The sequence below is a fragment of the Macaca thibetana genome, chromosome X (assembly GCF_024542745.1).
Source record: "Macaca thibetana thibetana isolate TM-01 chromosome X, ASM2454274v1, whole genome shotgun sequence".
In the NCBI taxonomy this organism is placed as follows: domain Eukaryota; kingdom Metazoa; phylum Chordata; class Mammalia; order Primates; family Cercopithecidae; genus Macaca; species Macaca thibetana.
In genome coordinates, this window is record NC_065598.1 from 21,541,054 (window position 1) to 21,557,339 (window position 16,286).

Sequence of the window (16,286 nt, forward strand, 5' to 3'; positions counted from 1 at the left end):
CCTGTTGTATCATTAAAGGCTTAGAAAGACTTAGTCATCCTACGAGTTCATTATAGATTGGCTTAGTTTATAAGTAGTTGGCCTTTATTTTTCTAGTCAAGGTTTTTGAACTTTGAAATAATATAAACTCATTTGTTTTAAGTAGTACAGGTCTAAGAAGGAATGGCAGAGATTTAAAGAAAGTAGAGAAGTCAAGTGTAATCTCAAATTCAGTCACAGTAAAATATCTTCTGACTCATAGAAATGTGGTTTCTACTCAGACTTCTCACAGTTGGTTCCTTAACTGATTTTAACCCAGGTACCTGATTTCCCTCTCAGGAGCTCTGGCTATTGTTAATGCAGTACCCTGCTTTGCTTTGGATGGACAATGGATTCTAAACTCTTTCCTAGATGCCACCCTTACCTCAGTGATTGGAGACAATGATGTCAAAGATCTAATAGGGTTTTTCATCTTGCTGGGTGGCAGTGTACTTTTGGCTGCCAATGTGACCCTGGGACTCTGGATGGTTACAGCACGGTAATGTTTGCACTCATCTGACAGAATCCCTGAGTTACAGTATACAGCTAAGTGGTAATATCCATTGCCATTGAAATTCTTATTTGGTATGAAATATAAAGTGTTTCCTTAAATTACATCTTAGCCAACAACCCTGAGCTCCTCCCATATCCAGAGTACCCAAACTCTGTGGTAAAAGATAAGCCGAATAAATGAAAGGCATAGTCCCTGACTATATTCTAATTTAGGACTGAATGTAGCCAGATGCTTGTGGAATATCTAAGCAAGTGCAAATTCATGTGATACCATTTCATGTGATTACATATTGTGTTGAAATAGTATAAAGGAGAACAGAACTGGGTGGAATTAATTGGGAAAAACTTCTTACAAAAGCATCATTAATCAAAATTTGAAGGAGACCAGACTTTGGCCAAGTGGAAGGATGACCATTGTCTTGGCCTATATCTCTTGTCCTTTGTCTTGTTTGAAAAGTGTTTTAAAATTTAATGGTGTATTATTTTGTGCTCTGAAAGCTGAGGTCTGATTACAATTAGTAAAATTCTGCAGAAGAATCTGCTGACGTGAAAGGGAAAAATCTTTGTCAAATGATACTAAATAAATGAACAAAATAGGATGTAGGGCCTATGATATCATGAGACATGTTTTGCCCCACAAAAGTTGCATCTTTGATAAGGTATCTCTGCCCCCTCATAAAGCAGCAATAGCTTTGACATCCACAGTGAGCTGCAGGAAGCATCTCACACCAGCAGTACGTGAGCTGAGGGAGGCAGTTAGGGTTGAACCTCAGAACTAGGCCGGGTCTCCTGACAGATCACAAGACACCCCAGAGGATCTTCAGCAGTCCTGCTTCCCATTCTCTATAAAGCTTTGAAGCTTGGAACTCTTCCAGGGTAAACATTTTCTCTTGTGCTGCTGAGGCCATCTGGGGCCTAGCTCCTGGGTTCCTGTCTCCAAGAAGCAATGACCTTAAACTCTGAGCCATACTCTGTCCTCACCAGCGGCTCCCATGTTTCTCTGTGTCAGGTTATTAAGTACCTAGTCCTTGCTTTCTGTCTCTCCCCTAAGCTACCTCTCTGGGTCCACAGAAGACTTGGTAGTACAGTGAGAATGGCTCTACATGAGTACAAACGTGGATTTGCCAGAGCTTGGGAACTGACTCTTGAGCCCAGAAGAGCCACGCCTGGTTCGAGGTCTTTTGGACTTGAGATCCAGCCCTGGGAAATTTGGGAAGTCAGCAGGCCAGTGTGAAGCTGTTGGTCCTAGAAGTATATGAGCTTGGTGTTTCTTTGATGAAAAATACGTGCTTCTCTCGTATACTCAGAAGTGATTAAGGGCAATAACTTATTAATAGCCAGGTATCCAACTTCTTTACTGAGTGATGTATTCTATGGGGTTACCTTTTTTAGATTATTGAGTTGCTCTGTAAGCACTAAAACTTTTTAATCATTTTTAAGAAACTTTTTAGATTGTATTACAAATTTGCCTTAACAGAAATTAGACATTGAATATAATTTTAACATTTTATTAATGACTTGGGTCATCAGTTAATAACAGTACTAAAACCACATGAATTATTGGTTTATTCCAGAAAATACAGCATTTGTTCTATGTTAGGTAGACAGTCATTTGGGATCAGAGTATATTAGCATAGTAATGCTCAGACCTGTTCAAGTAGTAGAGCTTGGAGAATGCCATGAAATACTTATATAATTAATTTGATTGCATGAACTAAGCAATTTACTAATGAAAAGGTTGTATATGTGTAAGTCAGTTTTTTTAAAAACCGAGAAAAAGTTTTAATAGAGGAAATCTTATTCATTAATTTATTTTTCTGAGTGAAAAAACAAAACGCAAATCTCATTTTATTTCAGCTGCTAAACATTTTGATCTGTTGACCCATAGGAGCAGGATTTGGGAACCACTTTACTAGGAAAGAGCAGATCAGCACCATTTGTGTAAAACTGGCTTCAATATGTAAGAAAGAAAATGTTATGTGTTTTCTTCTTTAGCTTGGTTGTGGGCACTTCTACAGCAAGGACCATATCATGTTCATTTTTGCATCCCTGGCACAGTGCATGAGACATAAGTACTTAATAAATGCAGTTGAATGGATAATGATTAGTGTTATTTATGGATTAGAAAAAGCATGTTTCTATTTAAGTAAGCTATAAAAAGTATTATTGAATATTTACTGTAAATATATGTTCACATAAAAAAATAACTTGGAAGGTCTTTGTGTCCCTGGCATATTATCATCTTTATGGAGAGAATCCACTATGGTTTCTGTAGAGTGATTAGAAAAATGGATTATTTTGAGAATTGGAGAAAGTGTTCTTTCTGTGTTGTCACTTTGTTCAACAGTAAAACTTTATTCTCAGTGTTCCTACTCTGCATTGTTTACATTTTTGAGAGTTTTTTTTTTTTAAATCACCTACAATCTGTAAAGAATGTATATATTCTTTTCAGCATCTCAGTTTGAAAAGACATGCCGTTAAACTTGACTTTTTGATAATCGTTCTTACAGGTCATTGTCTGTTCTAACAGCAAATTGTAAACATGTGCTTCATAGATATTGTGGCTCTCAGTCATCACTTTGTCCTATGGTATTTATTGAATGTTCACATACTAATGGTGCACAGGTGTTTTTTTCTATAAATCTTCTGACTGTCCTGTAATTCATTCTTGAGCTTTAACTTGAAGATATCGTAATCGCCGGCATTTGATGTTTAGCAATAAAAGGATAAATGTGTACCAGCATTTTATGTTTATCATCGTCTATGTGTTGTCTTCTTTGAAGTCTTTTCTGTCAAAATTGTTCCTATTACATAAAGCAAGATCTTAATCATTTTTAAATTCTTGATTCTAGAACCAGCCTTCAGTTTTCATTCATGTAATCTATACCTGAAAGTCATTGCGGGCCTTGAAAATAAGTCTTTTAAATGAGGCTCCTGTGCACTCACTACTGTCTTGGAAATGGCTGGTTTATGGATGAAGAAAGAGGACTATCATGTTTCCTTTCATTAGTGTCTGACAGAAAAGTCTGCTGTAAGTTAGGAATTCTTGAAAGAGAATGTTTTAACTATGGCATTTGGTTCTTTTTGACCTTTTGCCCTAGTGCTTCCTCCCATACTCTCTCTCTATTTCTCTCTCTCTCTCTCTCTCTCTCTCTCTCCCCCCCCTCCCTCCCTCTCCCTCTCTCTCCCTCTCCCTCTCCCTCTCTCCCTCTCTCTGGTACTAAGGGCCAGATAAAATAGGCTAGGAATGTAGCCCAGTTTTTGATTGGTTAGCCTCATTCCACTAATTCTTGCCTCTGATCCCATTACACTACAGTTAAGAGCCACAAGACTAGGTGACTGATTAAGCCACTTTTTTAACAGCTTTATTGAGATATAATTAAATACTCTCAAATTCTCTCTTTATGTGTTAACTTTAAAGTATTCAATTCCATGTAAACTATTTTTCTCTTAATGTCCAATCAAACAGTATGCATATGCTTTCGTATAATCTAACCTTTTAAGTAAATGTACATGTGACAAAAGACTGGCAGGGAAAAATGTGTTTTAGTTATTTCACAACTATGTTAACTCTGGAATGGTTTTCAGCAACATAATAGAGTTGAATAAGTTATTTTTAAGCATGTAAATATACTTTCTTTGAGACAATAAGCCTTTTTAATCAGTGCATTTGCAAGCTACAGTGCATTTGAAAGCTACTCCTTGCTACAGCAAGAGTACTACTAATTTGAATAATCCATTGCATATTTTATCAGACCATGACATATGAATTCAATGAAAGGAAACCCCTCTGTTTCAGAACTCAGTGCTACAATAAGTTATACTCGGGGTGGAGGTAGGAAAAAAATGGCTAATTACAAAGCAGGTTATATTGTGTAATTCAATTTTCCATTAAAGGGAGGAAAAAACACCCATATATGTTAGTTTTATTTAGCTAAAGATTGATGGATAGTCAATAATGGTCCCTTCTTATTTACTGAATGCTTCTCAAACTTTTCTACTGACATGCTCCTAACACTATAGAGGAGGGAAAACCTAGAAGGATCTAAGAGTAGAACCCTGTAATTGACTCTCCACAGTATAAAATTGAACTCTCACTTTATCTTAAATTTAGCATCCTATTAATCTAATCAAGCATTCTAAAGCCAATTCTCTTAAAGATATGGAACTCTAAACTGTAAAAGAATTAGACTTTAAGAATATTAAGAATTTCTTCATTTCTAAAACACATTCTGATTTGTAGACTAGTGACAGTCTATGGTGGTATTTTTGTCCATCCAAAGTGAAATGAGAAAAATAAAGATCGTGTATATTGTCTTTAATTACAAAGTAAACATAATGTATGTGTAATGTTATAAGTCTTCCTGCTGCCCTTTATCAAAGAGCCCCCCTTTATATGGAGTATGGAAACATATACTTGGTTTCCCTTAGCACTGCTAGATTGCCCTCCAAAAAGGTCTTTTTGTAACTGACCCTCTTATTGGCAAGGCATGAGGGTTCCATGTTTGCCCACACCCTTGCCTCCACCTGAATTATCTGACTTCCATGTTCTGACAAATCTGTTGGGTTTAAAATGACATTTCATTTTAATTTGCATTTCTTAGATTATTAATAGAGGTGCACATTCATATACTTGTTTAGCCCTTTGGGTTTTTCATTCTGCCACTTGCTTATTGATATCCTTTGCCCAGTTTTCTATTGGGTGTCCTAAATTTTTCTGTTTGATCCATAGAAATTTCTTGTATATTCTTGATTGGAGGTCAACAAATTATGGCCTGCAGGCCAAATCTTGCTCACTACCAATTTTTGTAAATAAACGTTTATTGTGTTTTATTGGAACACATTCATTCATGTATTTGATGGCTGCTTTTGTGCTATAATGGCTGAGTTGAGCAGGTGCAACAGAGATCGTATAACCAAAAGCCTAAAATATTTGCTATGTTTTACAAATATTCAGAACAACCCACGTTCCAGATATCAGTCTGCTTGCGGAGCAACCCGAGTCCTAGATATCAATCTCTTGTCCATTGTAGATGCTACAAATAATTTTTCCCAGTTTCCCATAAACTTTATTTATGAGGTTGTTTGTTGAACAATGATCTTTAGTTTAATATAGTAAGATCCATTAATCTCTTGAGTTATTGTTTGTGTTTTGTAGGTCTTATTGAAAAAGTCCTGTCCCAGGGTCACAACAGTATTCTCTTACATTTTCTTCTACTTGCTTTAAAGTTGTACTTTCATGATGAGATCTTTAATTTCTGGAATATATGATATGAGGGAGGGAATCAAGGTTTATTTTTCTATATAGACTTAACTATCCTTAAAATAAACATCATAGTATTTTCCTTTTTAAGACTATTATATAAAACAGCTTACATAAAGTAGTTAATATGGTGCCTGGGATGCTCAATTCATTACTGGTGTTATGAACTTAACGACTTCTTTTCAGAATGCAGGAAGGATTAGGACTTAATTTGCCTTGAGATCTCAGTCTGTACTGGTGTTAGATATTGCCTCCTTTTGGTATGCCTTCTAGGCTTCCAGTGCCTTCAAGCTGGTTCTGATTGTCCAGAGTATCTTCCAGGCCTTGGATCTTTTAAGCATTTCTTCCCCCAATCAAAATGGACCAACAATCGCAGTATTTAAGCAAATGGCTAGGGATTTTGCTTCCTGTAACTAGTCAAAATAACCTGTGTTCACGAGTGTGTTTGCTGATAGTAACATAGGCTAGCATTTACATCTGGTCTTATGAAAACAGCATGTTAACTCAGAAGGAAGCACTATGAGAAACCAATATAGGAGAGAATTCACGATAGGATGGCCTTTGAAACCACCAAATCAGACAATAAAAAGCTTTCTACTCTGTGCATAGTCTAGGATCTTATATTTCAAAATAATCTTTTTTTACATGTTCATTTTAATTTGCATTTTGTTGTTATTGTTAGAAAAGAGGCTAAAGTTTTTAATTTTTTTCGAGACAGGATCTTGCTCTGTCAACCAGGCTGGAGTGCAGTGGCACGATCACAGCTAAATGCAGCCTTGACCTCATGAGCTCAAGCAATCCTCCCACCTCAGCCTCCTGAGTAGCTGGGACCACATGCATGTGCCACTATGCCCAGCTAATTTATATATTTTTATATATATATATATATATATATATATATAATTTTTTATTTTTTGGAGACCTCGCTATGTTGCTCAGACTGGTCTCAAACTTCTGAGCTCAAGTGATCCTCCTGCTTTGGCCTCCCAAAGTGCTGGGATTATAGGCATGCCCAGCTTAAACTTCTTTGTTACAATGTGTGTGCTTTGGTAGACTCCTTATCCGTATCCTTTGCCCATTATTTCCCTTCAGTGGTTGTCACCTTCTAATTCCTTTTCATTGTTCAGGAATCACATTTTTACGAAGGACTTACAAACATATTTGACCATATCTTACAGTTCCTTGGCTTTCATACTTTATTCCTAGCAGTCTTTTCTTACCTTTGAACTTCTTTGATTCCATCTTTTAATGGCTTCTACTTTTTTTCTAGCCTTTATGTATTACCAGAAATCTATAATGAGAGGTAGCACTTTGTGATTTACAACACATTCCCGTCTCCAGTTTAGGGTACCCCTTTTCTGTCAAGGAAATGCCTAGGAAAAAGAAGTTAGAACAGAAGGAGGTACAAATGTAATTTTTTGGCCTCTATAGAAAAATAATTTCTTTCTTATCGGAAAAGAAATACACTTTAATCACAGAGAACAGGTTAATGAAAATAAATTGTGAATTATTGAAAACAAACAGGGTTGTATTATGCATAAACTGGTAAGCCAGTGTTTAAACTTGACAATATATTACAAACACTTTTATGTTATTAATATTCTAATGTTATTTCAGTGGCCATATAATATTGCAGTGTTAAATATGCCATCATTTAATCAACCCCTATTATTTTTAATTTTGCAATATTATAAATAAAACTGTTAGGAATATCCTTACAACTACATTTTTTTGCATTCTATGACTCTTTAGACAGTTCTAGAAACTCTCAGGAAAATCCTAAAGATGACTTTCTTGAAGCATGAACAGTTATATATATAGTATACATTTAATTTTTTTTCTGTTAATTGAGTATCCAAAGATGGCATCTTGTTTTAATTTGTACTTTTTGATTTTTTTTTAAAAGTGGAATATTTTAAAATGTGTGTGTTGGCCATTGTCTTCTTTTTTTAATCCACAACCTTTGCCCATTTTTCATGTGAGGGATTATCTTTTAACTGCTTTTCCTCATAAGCTCAGCTGTACCATTCGATTTGTTACATGTAAATATGTTAAAACTTCATTTAAGTATAATGCTCATTTTTGTTTTCAATATATTATGGTCTGTCAATTTTTGTCTTGTTTACTACTTTTGGTGATATGTTTTGAAAGTGTCCCCCACTCCAAGATTTTATAAATATTCACATTTTCTTGTAATAATTGTGATCTAATTTTTAAAAATATTTAACTATTTAACCCATGTGGAATATATTTTCATGTTGGTGCAAAGTAGGGATATAACCTTATGTTTTGTTTTCCTCAAATGATTGGCCAGCCAGCCAAAAGAGATGGCTAGTCTTCATATGAGAGATAACTGTTTATTAATTTACTTTTACAATTCAGTAATACAATGAAATGAGTATATATCTCATGTGTTTCATTAGAATAGAGTACTTAAATCATTTTTTTTCCTTTAGGTGGATTTATTTTTTATGGAAATAGTGTTTCTCATTCCTAAACAATGTAAGACTAGCAATCTGGAGATCACCCTTAACATATGTCACTATCTAAAGGTACTGTTTTCACCACCTTCTTAATTAAAATATTTTTTGCTTCATAGATTTTCAAGCTTTAACTCTTCTATCTATCTATGAATCATTTACTATTCATTTTTAAAGGTTAAAAAGGCAATCTGTCTTTGGAACAGATATCCTGATTTTAATGTAAGTATTTTATCTTCATCTGTTTTCGTTATATAATGATTAAGCATGGAATATTGCATTTCTTGATTACTTGTTCAAATACATGCATTAATTTTTATTGTCATAATTTAATCATGAAAATTAGGGGTGATGTAGATATTATGAATTTGTATTTTATTATAAGATTTAAACTGTTTTTTCTATTTATAATAAATGATGAGTTTAAAAGAAGTTGGTTAGCTGTGCTTTTTTCCTATTTGAAATGTTTTACTTCTGAGCTCACTGTAGTAGGTTTTTAACTTTGTCAAACATTAGAATATGACTCTTACAAACATGATGCACTAAGAGATGGGTATTGGTTTTAAAAAGTTCCATTTTTCATATTCATTCCTATTCTTTAATCACTGGAACCAATACATGAAATCTTTCATTCATATAACAAATGTTTATTACACACTTATTATGTGCCAGGCACTGTTCTAGGCTCTGGGGATACAGCAGTAAATAATACAATTTTTCTCTTTTTTATTTTGTAAGAAAAAAATCCCATTTGTTTTTAAGCCAATAGATACATGTTGAGAACTACTAAGTGTTACAAGCACATAGTGGCAAAAGATTAAGCTACGAAGGTTAGCAGAGCCCAAGTCTTAGAAATATGTTAAAGAGAGTATACACTTTAGCCTCATCGCAAATAGGAAGTCATTGAAAATTTCAAGCAAGATTTGCCTTTTGAATGGACCATCTCAGCTAAAGGTAAAGTATGGATGGGAGAATAACAAGTCCGGCAGCAAAGAAATTGGTTAGAAGACTATTTCACAGCTCGGTGTGGTGGCTCATGCCTGTAATCCCAGCACTTTGGGAGGCTGAGGTGGGTGGATCACTTGAGGTCAGGAGTTCGAGAGCAGCCTGGCCAACATGGTGAAACCCTGTCTCTACTAAAAATATGAAAACTAGCTGGGCGTGGCGGCAGGCACCTATAATCCCAGCTACTTGGGAGGCTGAGGCAGAAGAATCGCTTGAACCTGGGAGGTGGAGGTTGCAGTGATTCATGCCATTTCACTCCAGCCTGGGTGACAGGAGCGAAACTCCATCTCAAAAAAAAAAGACGATTTCAGTAATCTTCAACAAGAGGTGACAGTGATGGCAAATACAGTGGCGGCAGTAGAGATCAGAAGGAAGAAGAGAACAAACCAAAAGTAGACTGTAAACTCCACTGTATTTGATGGTTAGGTGTGTATTGGGTTCAAGGAGTCAAGAAGGCAATGAAATGATGGAAATGCCATTGACAGAGCTAGGGAACACCAGAAAAGCAGCAGTTCAATTTGCAACTCTTTTTGTTTTTGTTTTTTGTTTTTTTTCGAGATGGAGTCTCATTCTGTCACCCAGGCTGGAGTGCAGTGGCTCTATCTTGGCTCACTGCGACCTCCACCTCCCGGGTTCAAGTGATTCTCCTGCCTCAGCCTCCCAAGTAGCTGGGATTACAGGCACGCACCACCACACCCAGCCAATTTTTGTATTTTCAGTAGAGACAAGGTTTCACCATGTTGGCCAGGCTGGTCTTGAACTCCTGACCTCAGGTGATCCGCCCGCCTCGGTCTCCCAAAGTGCTGGCATTACAGGTGTGAGCCACCAGGCCAGCCTCAATTTGGAACTCTTGAGTTTGAATACCTGAGAGACGTACAAGTGGAGATGACAAGTAGGCAGTTGTATGTACAGATCTGGAACTTAGGAGAAATTAGTTGGAGATGCCATCTGCGAGCTGATGCACCCCAAATACATAATTGAACCCATGGAAGTGCATATTGTCCAGCAAAAATAGAGAAAAATGAAAAGGGAAGGTGTCCTAGGATAAAGATCTCAGAAACACCGGCATTTAAGTTAAAAAAAAGAAAAAAGTACAGGAAGAGGAAACAAAGGAGCTTCAGAAAATTAGAAGGAAAACCGTAAGAGTTTGGTATTAGAGAAAAGGAAGAGAATGTGTCAAGAAGAGGGGGATGTCCATAATATGAGATGTTGCTGAAAGATAAATGATGTAGAATGAGGACTGAAAAATATCCATGGGTTCTAGTAGAAAAGCAGTCCCCAACCTTTTTGGCACCAGGGACTGGTTTCGTGGAAGACCATTTTTCCATGGACCAGAGGTTGGGGATGGTTTCAGGATGAATTCAAGCGCATTGCATTTATTGTGTGCTTTATTTCTATTATTATGGCATTATAATATATAATGAAATAATTATACAACTCACCATAATGTAGAATCAGTGGGAGTCCTGAGCTTGTTTTCCTGCAACTAGACGGCCCCCCATCCAGGGGTGGTGGGAGACAGTGACAGATAATCAGGCATTAGATGCTCATAAGGAGCTTACAACCTAGGCCCCTTGCATGCACAGTTTACAATAGTGTTCTCATTCCTATGAGAATCTAATGCTGCCACTGACCTGATAGCGGGCAGAGCTCAGGTGGTAATGCAGAGCTCAGGGGGTAATGCAAGCAGTGAGAAGCAGCTGTAAACACAGATGAGGCTTCTCTGGCTCACCTGTCGCTCACCTCCTGCTGTGCAGCCCAGTTCCTAACAGGCCATAGACCCGTACCAGTCTGTGGCCTGGGGGTTGGGGACCCCTATAGTAGAAGAGTTCATAAATGATCTTATGAGAGCAACTCTAGTGTGGCAGGAGAAGTTGAGCCAGGTTGGAGTGGATGGTGGAGTGGGTGGGGTGTGTGCGGGTAGAGACTGCAAATACAGAAAATGCCATCGAGAAGTTCAATGTGGAAGGGGAGGAGAGAAAAACTGTGGGACCTAGTGAACGATGTAGGAGAAAGTTGTGATCATTGTTTTAGCAATAGGAGAATCGTGTGCATGTTTTCGGTGCTAATGGAAAGGACCCAAGATAAAATAATTGAAGGAAGAGATGAGAACCAGGGCACGATAGAGCCTTCATTAAGAGGGATGCTTTCTAAGAGGAGGAAAAATGGATGCAAGCATAGTTGTCTGTGGTTTTGATAGAGAACCTCATGTGGCTCTCCATCAAACATCACTTGAGTCGTAAGTGTCTAGAACACTATTTTGCACCTTAGAAATCTTTGCTGAGTAAGACAGATTCTTCGCATAGCTGCAAGAAGCTTAGCCAACCCCATTTCTAGATTAAAATACCAGCAAAGAGGTACTTGAGGAATAGGCACAGGGTGCTCAGCTCTGGGCTAATAGCATTGAATGTCCTGATTTTGAGAATGTTCTGTGCTTAACTTCTCAGGCAACACAGGCTGAAGTATAAGAGTTGAAGGGATTTAGAATAAGTCATTGTTTCATTAAAAATTATTTTTGGCTGAAGGAGAAATAAGATTTGGATGGGGACACAGCTAAACCATATCATATACCATCTTAATTGGGATGGCTTTTTTTTTTTTTTTTTTTTGAGACAGAGTCTCACTCTGTAACCCAGGCTGGAGTGCAATGGCATGATCTTGGCTCACTGCAACCTTCACTTCCCGGGTTCAAGTGATTCTCCTGCCTCAGCCTCCTGTGTAGCTGGGATTACAGGTGCACTCCAACATGCCCAGCTCATTTCTGTATTTTTACTAGAGCCGGGGTTTCACCATTTTGGCCAGGCTGGTCTCGAACTCCTGGCCTCAAGCGATCTACCCGCCTCGTCCTCCCAAAGTTCTGGGATTACAGGTGTGAACGTGCCCATCCAAGTTCCTGAAATCTCTTTATCTGTCTAAAAGCAGAATCTACCCAAAACCAAAACAAAACAAAACCCTCAATTGCCATAAATCCCCTCCCTGAGAGCAACATAGATGGAGATGAGAAATTGGCACCACACCCAAACAGACATTGTCACCAAACTCATATCTCCCATCTATTCTCCTAAGGGTTCATTTATCTTTCAAAAAAAATCATTTTTTTCCATAAGTGCCCTTCCCCAAACCCCTTCTCAGAAGTTATTAGTTCTCCTAGAAGTGTCCTCTGACCCTCCCCATCCCCAATTAAGATGGTATGTGATATGGTTTAGCTGTGTCCCCACCAAAATCTCATCTTGAATTCTAGCTCCCATAATTCCCAAGTGTCATGGGAGGGACCCAGGGGGAGGTAATTGAATCATGGGGGCGGGTCTTTCTCATGCTAGTCTCGTGATAGTGAATAAGTCTCATGAGATCTGACGGTTTTATAAAGGGGGCTTCTCCTGTACATGCTCTCTTGCCTGCCACCATGTAAGATATGCCTTTGCTCTTCCTTCACATTCTGTCATGATTGTGAGGCCTTCCCCAGCCATGTGGAACTGTGAATTCATTAAACCTCTTTCCTTTATAAATTACCCAGTCTCAGGTATGTCTTTATTAGCAGCATGAGAATGGACTAATACAGTATGTAAGCCCCAAATTCTAACTACCTCCTTGAGTCACATTTCCTTGTGAATTTCCATGCCAACCAACATAATTAAATGTTGCTTTTTCTTGTGAATCTGTCTTCTATCAGTTTAATTTACAGCGCTCCAAGAAAACCAAAGAGGGCAGAGGAACAGTTTTTCCTCACTGACAGAATAAAAGGGCATGGTGTTTGAAGCTTACTTCCAAATGGTTCTGAGAGAATGAGATAATAGAGCAAATGTAGCAAAACATTAACAATTGTTGAATCTGGGTGAAGGATTTGAGGGAGTTTTTTGTACTCTTCTTGAAACTTGTTTTTGAAATTATTTCAAAATAAAATTATTTTTAAAAGAACAAGGTTCTGCACTTACTCATCACCTCTGCTTTTTTTTTTTTTTTCACTCTATTTCCACTTTCAACACTTTTTTACTCACAACTTCCTATGAGTGAAAAGGATGATGAATTTGAAAGACAGAGCTGCCTTTTGTGTTTGTGCAAAATCTCTGTATCTTAATTTGTATATCTGTAAAATGAGGATAGTATCTTCAAACATTTGCTACATGAACTGAGATGAGGATACAGTAGGCCCTCAATAAATGTTATTGCCTACCCTTCTAAGACCAGTTCAAGTCCTGTTTCCTTTATGAAGTCTTCCCTCATCACACCCATGATAAAAACTTTTTTTTATCATACCATATATTTAGCTAAACGGCTTTCTCATACATTACCTCGTTGAATTATCCCAATAACCTTACAAGTTAGGTTATCATTTTCTCTGCATCACAGATAAGGACATTTAATGAAGTTAAAAGATTTGGCTAAAATCACACAGTCAGTCAATAGAAATAACAGAATAAAAACTCAGGTTCTTTTAGCCCCAAGTTGTTTCCTTTATGTTATACCACAATTTGATATTTCTCCTTCTCAAGTGTTTTAAGTGTGGTAAGAATATATGTAACATAAAATGTACTATATTAACAATTTTTAAATGTGCTGTTTAGTGGTATTAAGTACATTCACATTGTTATGCAACCATTCCCACTATCCATCACTAGAACTTTTTCATCTTGCAAAAACTGAAATTCTGTATCATTTCAACACTAACTCCCCACTCCTCCCTTCCCCCTAGCCCCTGGTAACCACTATTCTACTTTCTGTCTCTATGAATTTGACTGCTGTAGATATAAGTGGAATCAGGCCAGGCGTGGTGGCTCACACCTGTAATCGCAGCACTCTGGGAGGCCAAGGCAGGAGGAGTGCTTGAGCTCAGGAGTTTGAGACCAGGCTGGGCAACACAGTGAGACCTGTTGTCTACAAAAAAATTTTTTAAAATTACCTGGGAGTGGTGGTGCATACCTGTAGTCCCAGCTACTTGGGAGGCTAAGGCAGGAGCACCGTTTGAGCCCAGGAGGTCGAGGCTGCAGTGAGCTGTGATGGCGCCACTGCACTCCATTCTGGGCGACAGAGCAAGACCCTGCCTCAAAATAAAATAAAATAGGCCAGGTGCGGTGGCTCACGCCTATGATCCCAGCACTTTGGGAGGCTGAGGTGGGTGGATCACCTGAGGTCAGATGTTTGACCAACATGGTGAAACCCCATCTCTATTAAAAATACAAAAAAAAAATTATCTGGGCGTGGTGGTGGGAGCCTGTAGTCCCAGCTATTCGGGAGGATGAGGCAGGAGAATCGCTTAAACCTAGGAGGTCCAGGTTGAAGTGAGCGGAAATCAGGCTACAGCACTCCAGCCTGGGCAACAAGAGCAAAACTCCATCTTAAAAAATAAATAAATAAAATAAAAATTTAAAACTAAAAAATAATTATACAAGAAGGGAATCATACAGTATTCGTCCTTTTGTGATTGGCTTATTTCACATAGCATGATGTCCTCAGGGTTCATTTATGTTGTAGCATGTGTCTTAAGTTTTATAAACACGTGTGCTCATGGCACTCATGTACAACTTCATGTGTCCTTATTTCCTTTCCTGGCTTATAAACTCCTTGAGGACTGAAATCCCATGTTTTCTCTGGGTATTGCCACCCTCACAGTGCCTCGTTCATAACAGTGGCCAATGAGATCTCTTGAATGGATAGATACAGGCCACTTTAAAGTAGAAAACGATCCCCCTCCTATATTTGTATACTCCAGTTTATCACTGCTCTCAGCTATTGGAGACGAGGAGCTGGACAAGCATAATTGTTCTGTCTGCTATTGAAAAGGGAGCCAGACAAATTAAGAAGAGTCCCCAGCTTGGAAGTATGGCAGGCAGGTGAACTTTAGTCAAGTATAATTAGCTCCCTGCCCAGTGTAAAAACATATATGCAGTATTCTTCAAAGAGGAAAAAATATAATCTTTTAGTCATATGAAGTGAGAGAGAGTTTGGTCATGGCTTTCTTTTCCTCCTCTGAGAAAAAGAAAAGAGGTCTGTCAAGACTGAACTTTGCAGGAGAGGAATCATCAATCTTTGGTGTCATCTGAGTGCATTGGAAATGCATTTGCCTTGTCTTGTGGTTTGATTGCTGTCTAATCCCTGTAAACATTAAAGGATAAAAACAGGAGAAATGGAACAAGAAATATGTGGGATCCAGGTTTTAGCTGTGCTGCCCACTGGTGACTTTCGAGGTGAAGCTTTCAGGTCCCTTCTCCCTAGCATGCCCGTGCCTCCGCCTCTATGAAGCAATAGAGCTTCAAGGGCAAATCTGGCCTCAGAGCCCAGAGGGGAATATGGCCATGTCAGGGGCCACCCCGGGAAACTCAAAGGCCTGCATCTCTTTGTCTTGCAGGAGTTGCTGCTGGACCACATGACACCAGTCCCATTCTTGAAGCAGAATGTTCAGAGTGTGTCCAAAATGCAGAAGCCACCCATTTCCAAGAAAAACAGCTATGCTTCAACCAGCCTAAGTCTATTGCAAGTAAGGGCACCCATGAGAGATGGACCTTGAGGGATTCAACCTAACTAACTGTGAGTAAGGACGTCTAGCACATTTTGGAGAGTACTGGTATGAAACAGATTCCAAATAAAATAACAGGAGGCAGGCTGGATGCAGTGGCTCATGCCTGTAATCCCAGCTCTTAGGGAGGCAGAGGCAGGAGGATAGCTTGAGCCCAGGAGTTTGAGACCTGCCTGGGCAATGTAGCAAGACCCCATTCTCTACAAAAAGGAAAAAAAAATAAAAAACAAGAAATAACTGGAGGCAACCTGTAACAAACTAAATTATTTCCCATTAGCACATAAACGCCATTAGCACATCTTTTTGAATACACAAGGTCTGTGGAGATAACACTACACACAGGATCTCAAAGAATCTCCCTTACTAAGGGGGAAATCAAGTTGGCTTTTTTTGTTTGCTTGTTTTTTGTTTTTTGTTTTTGAGACGGAGTCTGGCTCTGTCACCCAGGCTGGAGTGCAGTGGCCGGATCTCAGCTCACTGCAAGCTCCGCCTCCCG

General features: G+C 38.3%; 2 protein-coding genes across 6 annotated transcripts in view; both read left to right on the plus strand.

Annotated features, from left to right (window-relative positions):
- Window positions 1-16,203, plus strand: part of MBTPS2 (membrane bound transcription factor peptidase, site 2) — a 58,426-nt gene extending 42,223 nt beyond the window's left edge. For 2 of the 5 annotated variants that reach the window (XM_050775122.1, XM_050775125.1), the window contains 2 exons: window positions 299-517; window positions 8,251-8,706. In XM_050775122.1, the coding sequence (XP_050631079.1) occupies window positions 299-517; window positions 8,251-8,275 (244 nt within the window). In that variant the 3' untranslated portion in view covers window positions 8,276-8,706. Of the gene's footprint in view, window positions 1-298; window positions 5,116-8,250; window positions 8,707-15,622 lie in introns of those variants that run through there. The other 3 variants (XR_007722379.1, XM_050775123.1, XM_050775124.1) reach the window with 3 other exon arrangements.
- Window positions 1-16,286, plus strand: part of SMS (spermine synthase) — an 863,947-nt gene that overhangs the window by 748,538 nt on the left and 99,123 nt on the right. The gene's annotated exons all lie outside the window — the stretch shown is intronic.